Source organism: Schistocerca serialis, chromosome 1, assembly GCF_023864345.2.
Source record: "Schistocerca serialis cubense isolate TAMUIC-IGC-003099 chromosome 1, iqSchSeri2.2, whole genome shotgun sequence".
Lineage (NCBI taxonomy): Eukaryota > Metazoa > Arthropoda > Insecta > Orthoptera > Acrididae > Schistocerca > Schistocerca serialis.
Window position 1 is genome coordinate 581879219 of NC_064638.1, and position 16198 is coordinate 581895416.

Genomic DNA, 16198 nt, shown 5'->3' on the forward strand with positions numbered 1-16198 from the left:
CAAATTTCACAGAAGGCAGCAACAAAGTAAAATATTACACCAATCTACCTGTAATTTTGAGAATGGGGAGGCTTTTCTGTGACACAGCCAGACACAGAAACTATGCAGATGACTGACACAATCCAAGACTGAAACTATATATCAGTGGCCATAAACACAGTAGTGAGTGAATGTTATGACTGCAATTAATGTGCTCTCAAATCAGTACCAATGAATAAAGTCAAAATCATCTTAAACAGTAACACAAACACATAGATATCCAATCAAAGGACTTGTTCAAAAAGTGAGGGAACAGTTTTATTCAAAAATTGGTGTATAGGAGCTTCAGTAATAAGGTATGAACTGCTGATCCACCTGCAGAGCTGGGGCTTTGTTTCCTGTAGAGAGCCATGGCAATCCCCATGTGACATGTTTGACATTATATCAGGAGTTGTGGCAGTTTAAAGCGAAATTATGTGCCATACAAATAACGTCACCACCACTCTTCTTGTTGGCCTCCATACTGCTGGAATGGGGGGATATTAGATCCTTATTCCCTTGAACTGGATGACATTTCTTCTTTTGGTGGATATAGGGGCAGTAGTTTGATCTGTAGAAGCCCCTTCCCCCATTGTCCACTGTTTGTGGTTACGGCCTGGTAGGCTTATTGGGGCAGGCAGAGGTCACATATCCATGCCTCACTGGGGGAGGGGGAGAGATCAGATGCAAAGGAATGTTAGCACGTAACACATGTAAATCTGGCAGGTGGTAGTTAGTTTGCACCTGGGCCAAGTGGGAGGTATAACTGACAAAAATGGTAGTCTTGGATGGTTACTTGGGCTCTGAAGAGGTACTGTCGAGTATATAATATTGTTTAGTGGTCACAGCAGGAGGTGCTCTTGTCCGGCAGTTACTCTGATACTTGATGGCCCCCAACTTTCAACTCCAATGTATGACTGTATACGCAAGCACAGACTAAAGCCTGATTCATGAACTATAGTGGTCTGTGCAGGTTGAGACATGGACAGGCTTTGCATTGTCATCGGTTCCAAGTGACAGTAGAGATAGGTCCATACGCTTGCTTTTCGCTTTAAGAAAGAGTGTATTCTGCAAATTATGTTTTCCACTTCTATTAAATTTGTCACTTACCACTATCATCAGGAATGATAACTCACTACAATAAGAATAAAAATTCACTAAGTATAACTCACATTTAATCGTAGCAGAGCGCTCACCTTCCAAACGCTCCTTGGCTGTTGGAGAATGTGTGATGTAGGTGCGCAGAACAAGCCTAAATTAAACTGCCATTGTTATGACTGAAACTATAATGTACCTGTACATTAGTATGAGAGAGGTTGTGAGAACTGTGAGCTTTCCAGGTGTAGTAGATAAAGATGGGTGGGGTAAATGTGCATCTTGGTTGGGCAATAGGTGTGTGCAGGAGCTGCTCCGTAAGAAGTGAGAAAGCATGTCAGGGCTTCCTCATCACAATTTTGTTAATTTGAGCCCTGAAATTTTAGGCCAGACCTTCCACTTTATAGTTTGATACAGGATAAAAGGAGCAGTCGTCAGACCCTCTGACAAAGGAATGGAATTCACCCAATGTAAAATGTGGACCATTGTTCGATATGTTCGGCACTGCTGTTCTGGTTGTAGCCCCTAATGCTCTGCAACAAGGAAAACTAGCAGCTTGTGATCCTTGACCATAGACACCTTATTCCTCCTGAATACAAATCAGTGCATTAAACCCTGTGCCTAGTTACAGTCACAAAAATGTTGAGTAATATCTTGCAATTTATCTACAAATAAAGTAGGGAAAAGAAATTTTTAATTTATCCCCAAGAAAGGAAGTAATTTATTTTCAGCAAAATAGTTCCTGAATATGTCAAGATATTGTCAGGGAAAATTTTTCAATAGGTTTAAGAGAATAAAAAACATTCCTGTAGAATATTTTATTTATGTACTGTGTTACACAATGTGTTCTCTGCTTGTAACACAATAACAAATAATTTGTTATTGGCATAATTTGTACACCTAGCTTATTGCGCAGAGGTGAGAGTAAAATATTCCTTTTCAACACAAAATATGCCATTAAAGCTTTTTAATGCCAAAAAATTATAACTAAAACTGGATGTATCTCATTTGCAATACAACATGTTGAATAAACTTTCTTCATAAACAAAATTCTGAAGTTACTTGTTATCAACAGAATAGTGATGTTACTTGAGGGAAAAGATGGGAAGGGAGACTACATTACGATATATCCAAGTTCCTGCTTTCTTGAAATGAATGGAAAAAAACTGTGATTACTTACAATGCCAAACCGTTTCATACATTCCACTGTAGCTTTCAGTCAACAGAATCAAATTGCACACTAACAATACTGACCTTGTACTTACATATTAGTTTTTAACGTACAGTGCAAAAATAGTTCATCTCAATAATAATAAGATACAGAACTATTAAGCATTCCAATTTAACTATTCCAGTTCTGAGCAATGTCTTAAGGAATACTTCTCCAGCTGTATTAACACATTTCCTTTCAGTTCAAACCAACTCCACTTCCTTAAAAATTAATTTAAAACTATAAAATATTTCCTTGTCTTTTCTTTTATTTACAAATAATGCATATGCATGCAATAATCTATATTTACAATTTCGCTTTGCAACAGTCTCTTCAATATTCATATACACACATTAGACAAGTGAGATACAAGTTATAACAATGAAGTAAATATAGATCTTTGTAACAAAAAACATATACAACAGTTTCAATCAGGAATACATTACACATGTATTAGCACACAATATAAATACCTGTACAACAGCATTTCAGTATATCTTCTTTTAATAATAAAAAAGCTGTTCACTTTATAAACTACACAACTGGTTTTTTGAGGACTGTCAATGAAGTGTATAAAAGTACTTCATGATTTAAGTGCAATCACATCTGTGCTGAGAAAAACCAGCTCTTTGCTATTCACATATTAATGCCTACACTAATTAAGAACTCTTCAGTTGCAATGCACTTTCAGTGTCCACAATGAGGTTAACAATTTGATTTCAAAGCTAACAGAATGAAATTAAACACGTCTTTTCATCTGTTAGGCTGTGTAATCAATACAATTTCTACATAGATTTCTTGTAAATGCATTCACATATACCAGTGTTCACGCAAACAAGTGTGGAAACACACACACACACACACACACACACACACACACACACACACACACACACACACACAATGTACAAAGTAAGTGGTTTGAATTGGCTTCACATTTTTGTACACAAGACACCATGCAGTAAACTCTTTCATTTTGCTGTCTCCCTGTGGTAAGTTTGTGCTAGAAATAAGACTTCTGAGGAAAGGTGAACGCCTTTTTCTGTATCAACATGAAGATTAGCATGGACTATTGCTTACCCATTTAGAAAGTTATTAGTTCCACTAATTTACAAAGTATACATACACGGACACGGAAACTTGTCTTCACTTTCACTGCAATTCAATTTACATATCAGCCTTCTGAAACAGATGAAAGACTGCTTCGTGTTGAACCAATATTTGAAAGATCTGGAAGATCATTTGGCAGAGAAATGGCAGGTCCATACAGCTGGCACTGTTCTTCAAGCTGCTGTGCAAATTGTTCCTCCAGTCGCTGAAAGCAATCAACACACACTGTGAACATGGCTAATATTTTCAGAATAAATAGGATTGAGGGTATCTGTCCCATTTATAAAGCCTGTATAGTCTCAAACAAAGCATAACTTGTATCTCAATAAATATTGAGTGAATTGGAAACCCCTAAAATGGTGTACACATTATCAATAGTTTCATATACACACTGGCGAAAAAAATGGAAACACCAAAAAATTAATGTAGAGTAATGAAATTTTGGGAATATATTTGTCTAGGTAACATATTTAAGTGATTAACATCACAAAACCAAGGTTAATGTAAGCACTACATAAGCCATTGCAAAGATGAAATGCTGACACATTAATAGCCTGTGTAACTTCCAGAATGTTGATGCAAGCACCCAAACGTGCATGTTTTGTGTTGCACAGGTGCCAGATGCCATTTTGTGGGGGTGGAGTTCTATGCCTTTTGCACTTTGTCTGTCAGGACACTTATGGTTGATGCTGCTTGTGGATGACACTGGAGTTGTCATCTGCTGATGTTCCATATCTGCTCAATTGGAGACAGATCTGGTGACTCAGCAGGCCAAGACAACATGTCGACACACTGTAGAGCATGTTGAGTTAAAACGGTGGTATGTGGGCGAATGTTAACCTGACGGAAAACACCCCATGGAATGCTGTTCATGAATGGCAGCACAACAGGCTGCATCACCAGACTGGCGTATAGTTTTGCAGTCAGGGTACATGGGATAACAAGAGTACTCCTGCTGCTATACAAAATTGCACCCCAGACCATAACCACAGCTGTAGGTCCAGTGTGCCTAGCATGCAGACAAGTAGGTTGTAGGCTCTCAAATGGCTTCCTCCTTGCCAACATATGCTCACCATTGGCACTGAGACATAATCAGCTTTCATCAGAACACACAACAGACCTCCACCCTGCCCTCCAATGAGCACTGAAGTTGCAAACGGCAGTGATTTGGCGTCAGTGAAATGCACATTACAAGGATTCTGTCTCAGAGCTGTCTTTGAAGTAACAGATTTGTAACAGCTTGTTATGTCACATTGGAGCCAACTGCTGCTTGAATTGCTGCTGCAGATGCATTATGATGTGATAGAGCCATACACCAATTGCAATGGTCTTCCCTCTCGATAGTGCCATGTGACCTTCTAAAGTCCAGTCATCTTGCGACCATACATTCTCGTGACCACCACTGCCAGCAATCATGTACAGTGGCTCCATTCCCACCAAGTTTTTTCTGCAATATCACAGAAGGAACATTCAGCTTCTCATCGCTCTATTACATGACCACATTCAAACTCGGAGCCGTGTTGATAATGGCATCTTTGTCACTTTAAAGGCGCTCTTGACTAACACTAATTCACTACATTCAATCTCATAGGTAACTAATACTCATGACCATTACAGAGTGTATTTAAAGCAAACCTGATTTACATCCTTATAGTGGCACTACTAGTGTCACTCTTGTGTGACCAGCATGAAATCTGAACAGACATCATCTTTAGTTGTAAAAACATGCCAACCAACTTTCATTTTGTCGCACAACTCCTCTTTGGTATTGTGATATTTTTCTCGTCAGTATATCTCTATTTAATATTATTCTGCAAAACTCTCACTTAAATAAATCATCAGAATCATTTCAGATGTTAAACAATAATTACTTAGCTCACATTTGAACTTTGGTGTTATTCTCTGCATCTCCTATATTAGGCCAGGGTGTATACATGGACAAGGAAATAAAATTCCCTGATTTCCTGATTGAAAATACACTTTCTCCCGGGTGAAAATATTGTTTTTCTGTGATAAGTGACAGTATACTTTTCCTCGGCATTGTAAAACTTATCAATCCTTTGAATGTTTATGGTTTTATACACCAACGTAGAATTTCCGAGCACTTTAGAAAACTAAACTCAGGGGGGGGAAAACACGTCTTTGAAAGATCTTTAATGTGCAGCAGCATGTACGCTGCTTATTTTCGTGTTACAGAGGTATAAATTCGAAATCCACTAAACAATGCATGTTACTTTATGAAGCATAGAAATCGAGATTGTGACGCAATTTGTAAGCCAATCATAGCTCATGTCATGTGATCTTGCCAGCTGATGACAGCATAGTACACATGACGCAGTCAGCCAATAGCAAGATCATTCTTAAGAAGTGCGAACACACAAAAACACACAAATACAAAAAGTTAATGATTTAAATTAATATACATAGTGTTGCTACAAGAAAAACAAAGCTTTCACATATAATGTTGATCTTTTTTGCGCGTGTTACACTTTAATATACATCACACAAATGTGCCAGTAAAATTTTTAATAACAACGTAAATGTCTGATCTTCTGAGCTCGAAATTCTTCTAGATGCTCGTTCTCAAAGAGTTGATTTTTAAATGAATCAAATGCTCTGTGATTTAATAAATTCATCGTACATTCTTGCACACAGTTCATCTTGCGTAAAAGGAAATTTACTTTGAAAGTATCGCTTTTCAAACCATCATTAGCAATGTTTTCCCGTGACCTGTTAGAAATAGGTTCGTTTCAGCAGTTGCCGGAGAGCACCAGGTAACAGGCATCACTGCGCTTACGCAGCTATGATGACGCAGAAAGCCTGCGCATGTTCGTACGTGTAGAACATTAAAAGATCTTGCATTATGTCGTAAAAGAAACAAGACATCAGAGGATACTTCAAGAGCATCGGAATTTCGTGAACCATACTAAAATGCATAACTCGGCTTGAAGTGCACATTCGTATAACCAGAATCGGATGCACATTTTCTGGAGTACCAGTACGGTATTATCTCATGTTTTGTTCTTTATTATGGCATAATGCCACACGAGCTAGAAGATGAAAATCGTACACTTGAAATGCACAGTTGAAACAAACCAACAGTGTGAAATTAAACACTTCGTTTCAAATAAATTGACTGCCTCAGAGCAAAAGATTAATAAAAGCCTAATCTCTTTAGCAAACCGACAAAAATAACTTCATTGTTCTGCAAGGCGATTAATGCTTGACTGTCAGAAAGGTGGAATTAAATCCTGAAACTAATAACATATCTTAGCCTTCCGTAATTATGCGAACGTATTTTAATTCATTTGATAGCTCCCGATCACAGAAATCCATTTTGTTTTCATTTAATGAGAGAGCAATAAATGAAGAGGAAACAGCAAAATCACTAAACGTAAACACGGGTCACGTGGAGACTACCCACCTCAACTCAGACTGCTCTGTGCATCAGCCCCGGATCTATGATATTTCCGAACGGCAGCAATACTAGATAGTAGCGCCCAGCCACACCTCTGCAGCCAGAAGTGGGAGAAGGTAGTAGTCATACACGACCCAACTGCGCATGCGCATGAACCTGCCCGCAACTGCTCAAATGAATCTAATATAAACAGCTGTCACATCAGGCTCATCAGAGGCAATTTGTTGTTAGGAAGCATTGTAGTCTTCCTAAAGCCTTTGACACACTTTGCTTTTGGCAGACACTTGTATGAGCACTGTATTTTATTGTTGTATATGGCGTATTTCTTTTTTGTTTTTTTTTTCTGTCGTTCATGTTTTGTTGCTGCAGCATTATTCTGCATTTGCGGGATACAGTAATATCCTTTGTTAGAGTATTGGTTCTTACCAGTCAAAATCACAAAAATTTAACTGAAAACTAAAACAATGAAAAATTCCCGGAATTCAAAAAAATTCCTGGGTTTTTCCCGGTTTTCTCCTGGATGACAAAAATTCCCAGGTTTTTCCCGGATCTCCCGGTTGTCCCAGGTCGTGTACACCCTGTAGGCGAACTGTGGACTATAATTAATAGTATTGTACAAATGAGAAAGTGTTATCTTTCACTCTTGAACATCAGACATTCTGATAAGGTCCTGAGATGACTTTTGTTGATCATTGAGTTATTCTGAAAGGTCATAACTCGGATAGTAACATTCTGCCAACCATACTAGCCAGTTATGCTCCACTGACTGCAGCGTCAGCCGGTCAAAACTTGTCACCTACTGTTATTAACTTCAACACTACTCATTTCCTGTGATGGGAGTGGTCATACTAAGCACCACACAATATTATCCACATTGAAAAAAAAAAAAAAAAAAAAAAAAAAGAGATGCTGGCAATACTAAGGAATTTGTCAGTCATTACATTATGTAACTGTTTTTCAGCCATCCACAGTGACAAGTTTCATCAAAACTGACCAATGCAGTGGCAGAGGACAAACAGTCTGATAATGTCTTGTGTAATGCTGGAAGGGTCAAATGTGGAGCTCTTTGATGCTTCACTAAAAGCAGTATGCAGAAGGAACCACTGAAGATGTGTGAATTGAAATTGGCCATACTTTGAAGGCTAACACCATAAGGCTACACATCAGTTCATGAAGACACATTTCAAGGTTGAAAAAAAGTTGTACACTGATTCTCTGTCTGTGACAAATAAATCCTTAGTAACAAGAGGAACATTATTTCTTTTCTTAACAGACCTCATATTGGCAAAACTTTAATACCTGTTAGTTTCTTTCCAGTATTCTTCCACGTACCTGGTAAGAACAATTTTCTCCATTTAATCTCTTTTTCAGGAGAGTGGACAGCAGGTAGATAAGGGAAAATGAACAGGGATGTATAATGAGAATAAATGGAAGACGAGGTTAATTCAACCAACACCAACAGATTAAAGAAAATACACCCTTCAGCCATTTATGTGAATGTTTACACACCATTAATTGATTAAAATGCTCAAAATAATGACAAGAAAGGCTCCAAGAATACATATGGTTAGGTTGTGAATCTTCCTATGACCACATTAGTTGCAATACAACAATTTTACACAGGTGTTAAGGAATAACAAATATAATTATTCTGATTAGTTAATTACCAAGTGAATCAGTGTGATCAGCTAAATGTCTGATTCTTTTTCTCCATTGCAAAGAGATGCTGAACACCCCAAAGCTGTGTTGGATAACACACAGAAATCAGAGCGAGCACAAGGTTTCCTAATGAATAGCCATCTCTTACCTTTTAATCATCAAGGTGTGTTCTGATCAGTGTTACACAAATTTTACAAAATGTTTTGTAAATGCCTAATAAAAAAATTTCATAGCGATTCCATTATGCCACTGGAGAGCTCGTGAAAAACTTAAGAAGAGAACAGTATTGGATAATTGAATCATCAGAAATCTTTAACATTTGTTTCCCCAAAATAAACTTTGTTCATAGTTCAAATTAGAAACAAATAATTAAATGCAGACTAACACAAACTATGACCAAATAAGCTAGATGATACTAACTTGCTCCAGAATATTTACAGTATCAAATAGTTAAAATCTTTGGCAGCAATGCAATAATGTTTGGCAAGTCTGAATGAGGTAAGTGATGAAATTTAAAAATGTACCAACAGAGCTTACACTTCAGCACCAGCTATGGTGCTAGACAGCTGTAAAAATCCAGAAGTAACATTGATAAAACTTCTTACATGTCTTTATTTTATCACTCAATAAAGCAAAATAAATGTGAGACAAATTATTGAAAGATAAACAGGTTAATAGGAAGAAAGTAACTGGCACAAAAAATGTCTTAGCCATAACAAGGACTTAAAATGTTCTAAAAATATATTTTTCATCACAAATATGGCACCTACAATATTACATGTTCTATGGAAGCTGACTATGCCAACAGCAAAAATAATGCAGAAAGCATATTTCAACAGGTCTTCCTGTGTACAGTAGCAGACTAATTACATGTTCTTGACTATGACATATATACAGAGGAAGTGAAAGCTGATGAATAATTATTTGACATCACTATGTCAAATGAACAATCACAAATTATGAAAAAAAATTCCAAATTGCAGAATACAATGGGGTGAAAATTGAATTTTAAGCACAATAAAGCAGATAGCAACCCCCCCCCCCCCCCCCACCCCACACGAACAACATGCACATACAAGGCAGTTTAAAAAGCAAAGGATAGAAGACAAACAAGAAGGGAATTACACCTACATATGAGAAGCATTAAAACACATTACATGATAAAAAGTGTAATTTGGGTATAATTTGAGATATGTTACTGAACTATATTTTGTGAAGCTGTGGGGTGCTAGCACTTAAAGATCGTAGAGATGCTGATGATGATCTACTAAGCATTGGGAACAAACGTGGAAGCAAAAAAGGGGATGATGGTGCAGACACAGGATCTTTTTGGTCAAAGGTTGGTAAGGAAATAGGTGATAAGAGGGTGGTTGTGTTGCTGGTTGCACCGTACTTCAGCTCATGCTCGGCCATCGCATTAGCAAATTCTTGCTCCAGTTTCTATAACATGCAAGTACAAACACAAAACTTCAGTTGGTAATCTCACCACTGAGAAGAAAGAAAGTTCATGCAAGTTTATGTCTGGACAGGATGTTGTAAACTATAGAACATATCTACATTTACTACTTACTAACACTCTACAATCATTTTACATAAGTTATTTTGTATTTAGACAGAGCAACTGATACATTAAAAAATTAGTACTAGTACAATAGTTGTCTAGCAAGAGATCCCTCTAGTACAGGTCAACAAGGCAGTCAATATATATAAGACAGAATACAGAGCTTAATAATATTTATGAATTTTAGTTTATGTGAATAAGGAAAACTTAGAATAAATATACATGTAAACATGCTTTCAGCAACTGATCACCAGGGCATGCTTTGGTCAATTATTAACAATTTATACAAGAAACATTAAAGGAAGGGCAATATCTATCTCCAGACTTAGGACTCAGTTGCCATTCGGATATGTTATTTCAATGTGACAACAGGAATAATACACTTGCTGATAAGACGTAAGAAGACTTCCCTTTAATAAGGAAAACAATTCTTTGAAATTTGTATTGATACTGTTTTTGGTACATTTTTCTCTCTTTTGTTGCTTGTTTACTGACTATATTTTATCTCATTACGAATTAACCTAGATTCTGAAGTCCAACTGGAGAAACATTGCGACAGGTTGTCTAGCAGTTCACTGAACCATTTAAAAGTTAACATACTGAGTAATATGAAATTGTCACTATAGTTAAGTCTGTCTATAAAATATTGTCTTCTTAGGATGGAAACATACTCTATGTCAATAAGCTCCTGTAGATCTTACAAATACGGAAAGATGAGTGAAAATGTGAATAAATGACCGAAGGAAAAATGTTAGGTTTCTCAACATTAAAAAAGCCGAATCTACAGTTATGTAACAATATTTTTTGTTCAGAATATAACTTTCTGTTAAGTGTACTGTTATATTGTACAAGCAAATAACACAGAATACAAAGATCATCATTTACATAATGATCCTGTGTGAATAATGTGTTTTATTACAAAACTCATAAAATTAAACATTTATCTCCAACATTTTCGACTCCTCTGTCAATAGACTGTTGTATGTGTGTCTTCCACAGTTCGAAGCAATGTTATGGTTCAGTGTCTGCCAACCACAGTGACAAAGCTGCCACTTTCCAGTGCATTAGATGGCATTTAGTTTCCACGTTGTAGTGAAATTCCTATGTTTCATTAACTACATGAGCATCTTGCAGCAACTGCAAGTTTTTAGTTATAATTTGATGATATCAGCGGATATTTTTTTCTTTAGCTGACAATGCGAGGTAGTGATCACTCAGGTTTTCTCATTGTCACTGATTAATGGGGTGCTTTGGGTGTTCAGCAACATTCTTATTTCCATTCTTGACAATACGTCAACACCCAAGTCAGTAATCATCTTCAGGTGAGTTGTTCTGTTACGTGAACTCGCTGCTTGGACTCACACCAAGCGTTAGTGTATATGAGTGTATGATCATACGAGACACATGAAACACTCTCCAACTTCAACAAAAATGCAGTACTCTCAATACTAAAGAATGAAGGAATTAACAAATGTCAGCGTCACCAAACCATCAGTTACATAAAGTATGGTTACAAATATTAACACCAATATAGTAACAATGCTTAATCTCAATTTCGGCACCCAGGGGTACCTATGATGTACTGCACTCAGAAATAGGAGGTTAGGGTTTTATACTGCACACAAATCATTAGTGGTTGGGACAAGCTCAGTTAAACAAAATGAAAAATGAAACCAGCAAATTTTTTGGACATGCGTTGAATAGAATATGTGTACCTAGTGCCACATATTAGTCACTCGTGTGTGATATTCGGTGTAGGTTATTTTGCAGCATTTCGTGTTGTTTATTTTGTCAAATTCAATGGTTTTTTTTTGTCAAAGTTTGTAGTTTTCCATGCTTTTTTTTTGATAATTTCGTTGCTATTTTTGTCGTCATACTGAAGTTTGTTATATGGGAAATTAGTTGACAGTTTAAGATTATACACAAACATTAGCCTTGAGAAGATTAGAAGTCAAAAGACATTTTTAACATTCAGTAACTATCAGCTACACACACTAGTAAACTGCTGTCCTCAGATTTATAAAATTTTTATATGGCAATATTAAAAATTTCACAATCTTATAAAAACTGCCGATTTCATGTTATTTCACCAAAACTACTAATTTTCATAGTGGTTTTAATGAAATTTTATTTGTGCTATGTGTGACAAAGTACATCTTTGATGCAATTTTGTTTCTTAGTGTTATGCACCATTTTTTCTTCCCCAATGTTAGAGAGTTTCTAAGAGCACCTACAATTTTTGAACATATTAAAAAAAAAAAAAAAAACAACACTTTCAGAAAATATTGTGTTGGGAAGAAGTGGTTCATTGCTCATGTTAGTACCCAATCTAAAAGCATTACAGCATGATTCTAAGTATTAAAATACACTCTGCAGATAACATTTAGTACTGTAAAGGAGAAATCAGTGTCTGCATTAGCTGATGGATCAGATTGTACATATTATTGATGTAGTAAAATAGGAGAGCTGGCATTTTGTTTGCATCACGTCAAACAATGGCCAAATATAATTTGGTTTCCAACACATACAGCAGTTGAGTTGTAGAACAAGCGGGTAATTGCTAGTCAGTTTATGTTATTAATAGGCAACAAGTCGTGGGCTGTACTTAAATGTAACTTCTAGGTTATGAATGTATTTTACTAACAATACTCCATCTCCAATCACAACACTTACATTTTCTAATTACTATGCAATGCGCTTCAGAGCTGTAACTTCATTTATAAGGACTGTACAGACATTATGGTTGTTGCATTTGCTTCAGTTTTTCACCTAACAGTAACAAAATAGCTGTGTGATTGCTAGCAGATGGCATAATTAAAATTTGTAAAGAGTAGTGAAAATGATACCACCCACAAAACTAAATTACAAGTACTCCTACTCCCCTCCCCCTTTATAAACACGTGTCTTCTGTGAAAAGTATTCACTGTATACATGTCATAAACATGACTTGGTGGCTCAGTAGTAAAGTGCCAGACTAGGGATCTGAAGGTCTCGGGGGTCGATCCCTGGTTAGTCACTTTCTCTGTCACAATTTCCTTCACCTCTGATAGTGCTAGTTAATAAGAAAATGACCAAGTTGTACCTTGATTCAGAGATCAAGTCCATGTTAAACTGTACATCTCCTATAACTACCTAGCTAAGTCAATTTAGAAGTCACTGCCAATAGGACCATGCTTAGTAAAGCACTGAAGTGTTCAAACCAGCTATCTAGTTGATGACAGCTTTACTTGTCAGAAATATGAAACAAGGTTTTTTATTTTGTTCCAACTTATTTATACTTATTTCTGAGCAATTTTTGATAATTATGTCACTTCAGTGGTTTGTGCTGCCTGTGGAACTTATCTACCACAAACAAGAAAATTAATGGCAACTGCTTTCTAACTTCACAGGTTTTCTGCTGGATCAGCCAACCGCAGTGCTAACACAACGGTAAATTAAAATACAAATCGGAAAATGTAGCCTGACAATCAACCAGCAGGAGGAGGGCAAGTAAACAACAAACAGAATTATGGATATTATGATCATGAATGTCATATTCCTCTCTGAAACAGAAAGACTTGAGCATGTACACTTGGTGGCTTGTGCACAGAAAGTTAACAAATGCATCACTCTGCATTGTTATGAGAACTGTATTGCCTCCGTGTGTAATGTGTGTATGCCTGTTGTGTGCATCAGGTGGAAAGCATCAAAAGGAATTCAGTGGCACCTCGCCCTCCTCCACTTTTCCATTATCACAACAATGGAGTACCTTCTTGCAAGCCAAGAAGAGCATATTAAAATAAATCATACCTGTGCAATGATCAGTATCTGCAAAAACCAGCAGAAATAGCTATCTATAAACAAAGATAAGAATAATATACAAGAGATGCCACAGGACAAAATTTTAATTACCCTTTTTCGTGGTTGCAGTTGACCTTTCCATTCTTTCAGTTCACGACTATGACCTTCTTCCTGTTCTTTCAATTTCATTGTCTCATGCTCCATCAACATTTTACCTGTTCACATAAAAATATTAACATCTAGATTAATATGACATAAAGACAGTCATTCATTTATTTGAATATTGGTTTCACCCACTGATTTCATAAATAACTGACTGAAATAGCAATTAACAGCAATATGTGGTACTAATGTTCGAAAGAGGTGGCGGCTTACGCTAAGTTTACATAATTATGTTCTTACAAATAACACATTCATACACACAAAATAAAGTGAGTTTGTGTGTGTGTGTGTGTGTGTGTGTGTGTGTGTGTACAAAGCAGAAGCACTGACTGATTTCTGACATGGACTTCACCATGGCCATGTACGATGAATAATTTCAGCATTTGCTTGGTTGAGAAAGCAGAGATTAATGTGGTTTGATCATGCACTGATTACTGCTTTTTAAGTGAACTTCATAATTGGTGTAATCTTCTTAAAGGTGAAGATCCCAGTTGGGTATAGTGGTTCAATTACGTATTTTATGTTGAGTTAACAAGTGCACTAGAACACTACACCCAAAACAGTTTTATGAGCAAAATTCATAGCCACAGGCCCTTGGCTATAATTTCAGGAGTTCAATTTTGTGTTGTGAACACACACATTCAAGCTATTACTCTCCTTGTTTTTGCCATATATGCAAATGACTATCTCTTGAGTTCAGGCAGTGCCTAGGCACTGAAGCTGTGGTGTGTCATTCTACCCTCCAGTTCAGCCTCCAGAAGAACCACAGGAGATATAGTCAAAATGCCATATTGTGAATGTGAGTCCAGCAATGACATGCTTTCCTGTAGCCCCGTGACAAGTATTCTAATTGCTATAGCCCATGTGGACCCTCCAGGCATACACACGGCTCACATCTGTGCGGAGGAGGCCTTGACTCTACCATTAATATCCTCATAACAACTCGAATAGGCATGTGGCTGTGTCAAGATATCTTGGTCTATAGCTATGAGAAATATCCTCTATCACTGCCAGTGCTACTATCCAAGTAGTGCAATAATTCTCTGGAGGAATGATTCAGTCTCTCAAAAGGCCCAAAATATGACTTCTCCTCTCCTACCCCAAAGTGTCCAGTCGGCTGAAAGAAGTTAATGTACACTGTCTGAACAAGATGCCTGTTCGCCCCTTTACTGCCGCAAGGGCAGATCTCTTTGCAGTACGTGTTGACATTTAAAGCTCATTTATAGATAGCATACTTCATTTCACTATCACTGTATCATTGTGACAGCAGTGTCATAACACTTTTAACACCATGCTTGTCCTGGTGTTCCCAACAGCACCTGTCTCCCATTTAGGCGAATGTCTACTGGACAGCTGAATGCAGTCTAAACATCCATCCTCTGTTCAGGCAATGTTACACAACACCAGTCAGCATGTGCAGTTACTTGGTTGTGTACAAGGAGAGTTTGATTATTCTCTAAGAAAGCTGAGTGAAATTTGTCAATGTTAGTTGCTGTCACAACTGCTGCCAATATTCCAGCAAAAAACGGGTGTAGCCTTTCAGTTTTCAGATGCTAATGGGAGTTCAATAATCTACATCTATACTTTGTAAGCCATCTTACAGTGTGTGATGGAGGGTCCTTTGTGAACCAGTGTCCTTTCACACCAATGGCACACTGCTGCTAGAAGAGAGGTAAGTCCTTTCACATGTTCTATGTAGAATCGAATTGGTGTCCTGTCAGGCACAGTTGGCTTTCTTCTGTTGAATGATTTCAGTTGTTTTTGTATCCTCTGGTCATTTATTTTTATATCTGTCATTCTGTCACTCTTGTGAAGATTTAAAGGAGGAACTACAGTGCACACTTCCTCTGTGTAACAGTTTTGGCGAAAGATGCTTAGTATTTTGGCCTTCACTGTTTTTTCTCGGTTTCAGTGCCATTATCATCATTGAGTGTCTGGACAGATGCTTTTGAAACTTCTTAGGATTTTCTGTCATGTTAGTATTTTATTCATTTCTTTGATGTCTGCATGATCTGACTCACCAAAAGTGAAATGATTCATAAGCTGGTAACACTACTGCAACAAAGAAAATTTTAAAATGAACTCTGTATGGCATAAATAGTTTGTAGTTAAGTTACATGAAAGTTACTGATTTTACAACATTATTTTGCATATGTGCAGCCTCATATTGCTAAAAGTCAGTTAT

The 16198-nt window shown here is 37.0% G+C and overlaps 1 protein-coding gene across 3 annotated transcripts in view; it reads right to left on the bottom strand.

Annotated features, from left to right (window-relative positions):
- Positions 1-1916: 1916 nt before the first annotated feature.
- The window catches only part of LOC126476928 (serine/threonine-protein kinase 10), a 164664-nt gene continuing 150382 nt past the window's right edge, over positions 1917-16198 (bottom strand). For 2 of the 3 annotated variants that reach the window (XM_050103578.1, XM_050103579.1), the window contains 2 exons: positions 13963-14066; positions 1917-3638 (listed from right to left, as the gene is read on the bottom strand). In XM_050103578.1, coding sequence (XP_049959535.1) covers positions 3498-3638; positions 13963-14066 — 245 coding nt within the window. In that variant the 3' untranslated portion in view covers positions 1917-3497. Of the gene's footprint in view, positions 3639-8183; positions 9951-13962; positions 14067-16198 lie in introns of all 3 variants that reach the window. The other variant, XR_007587365.1, reaches the window with a different exon arrangement.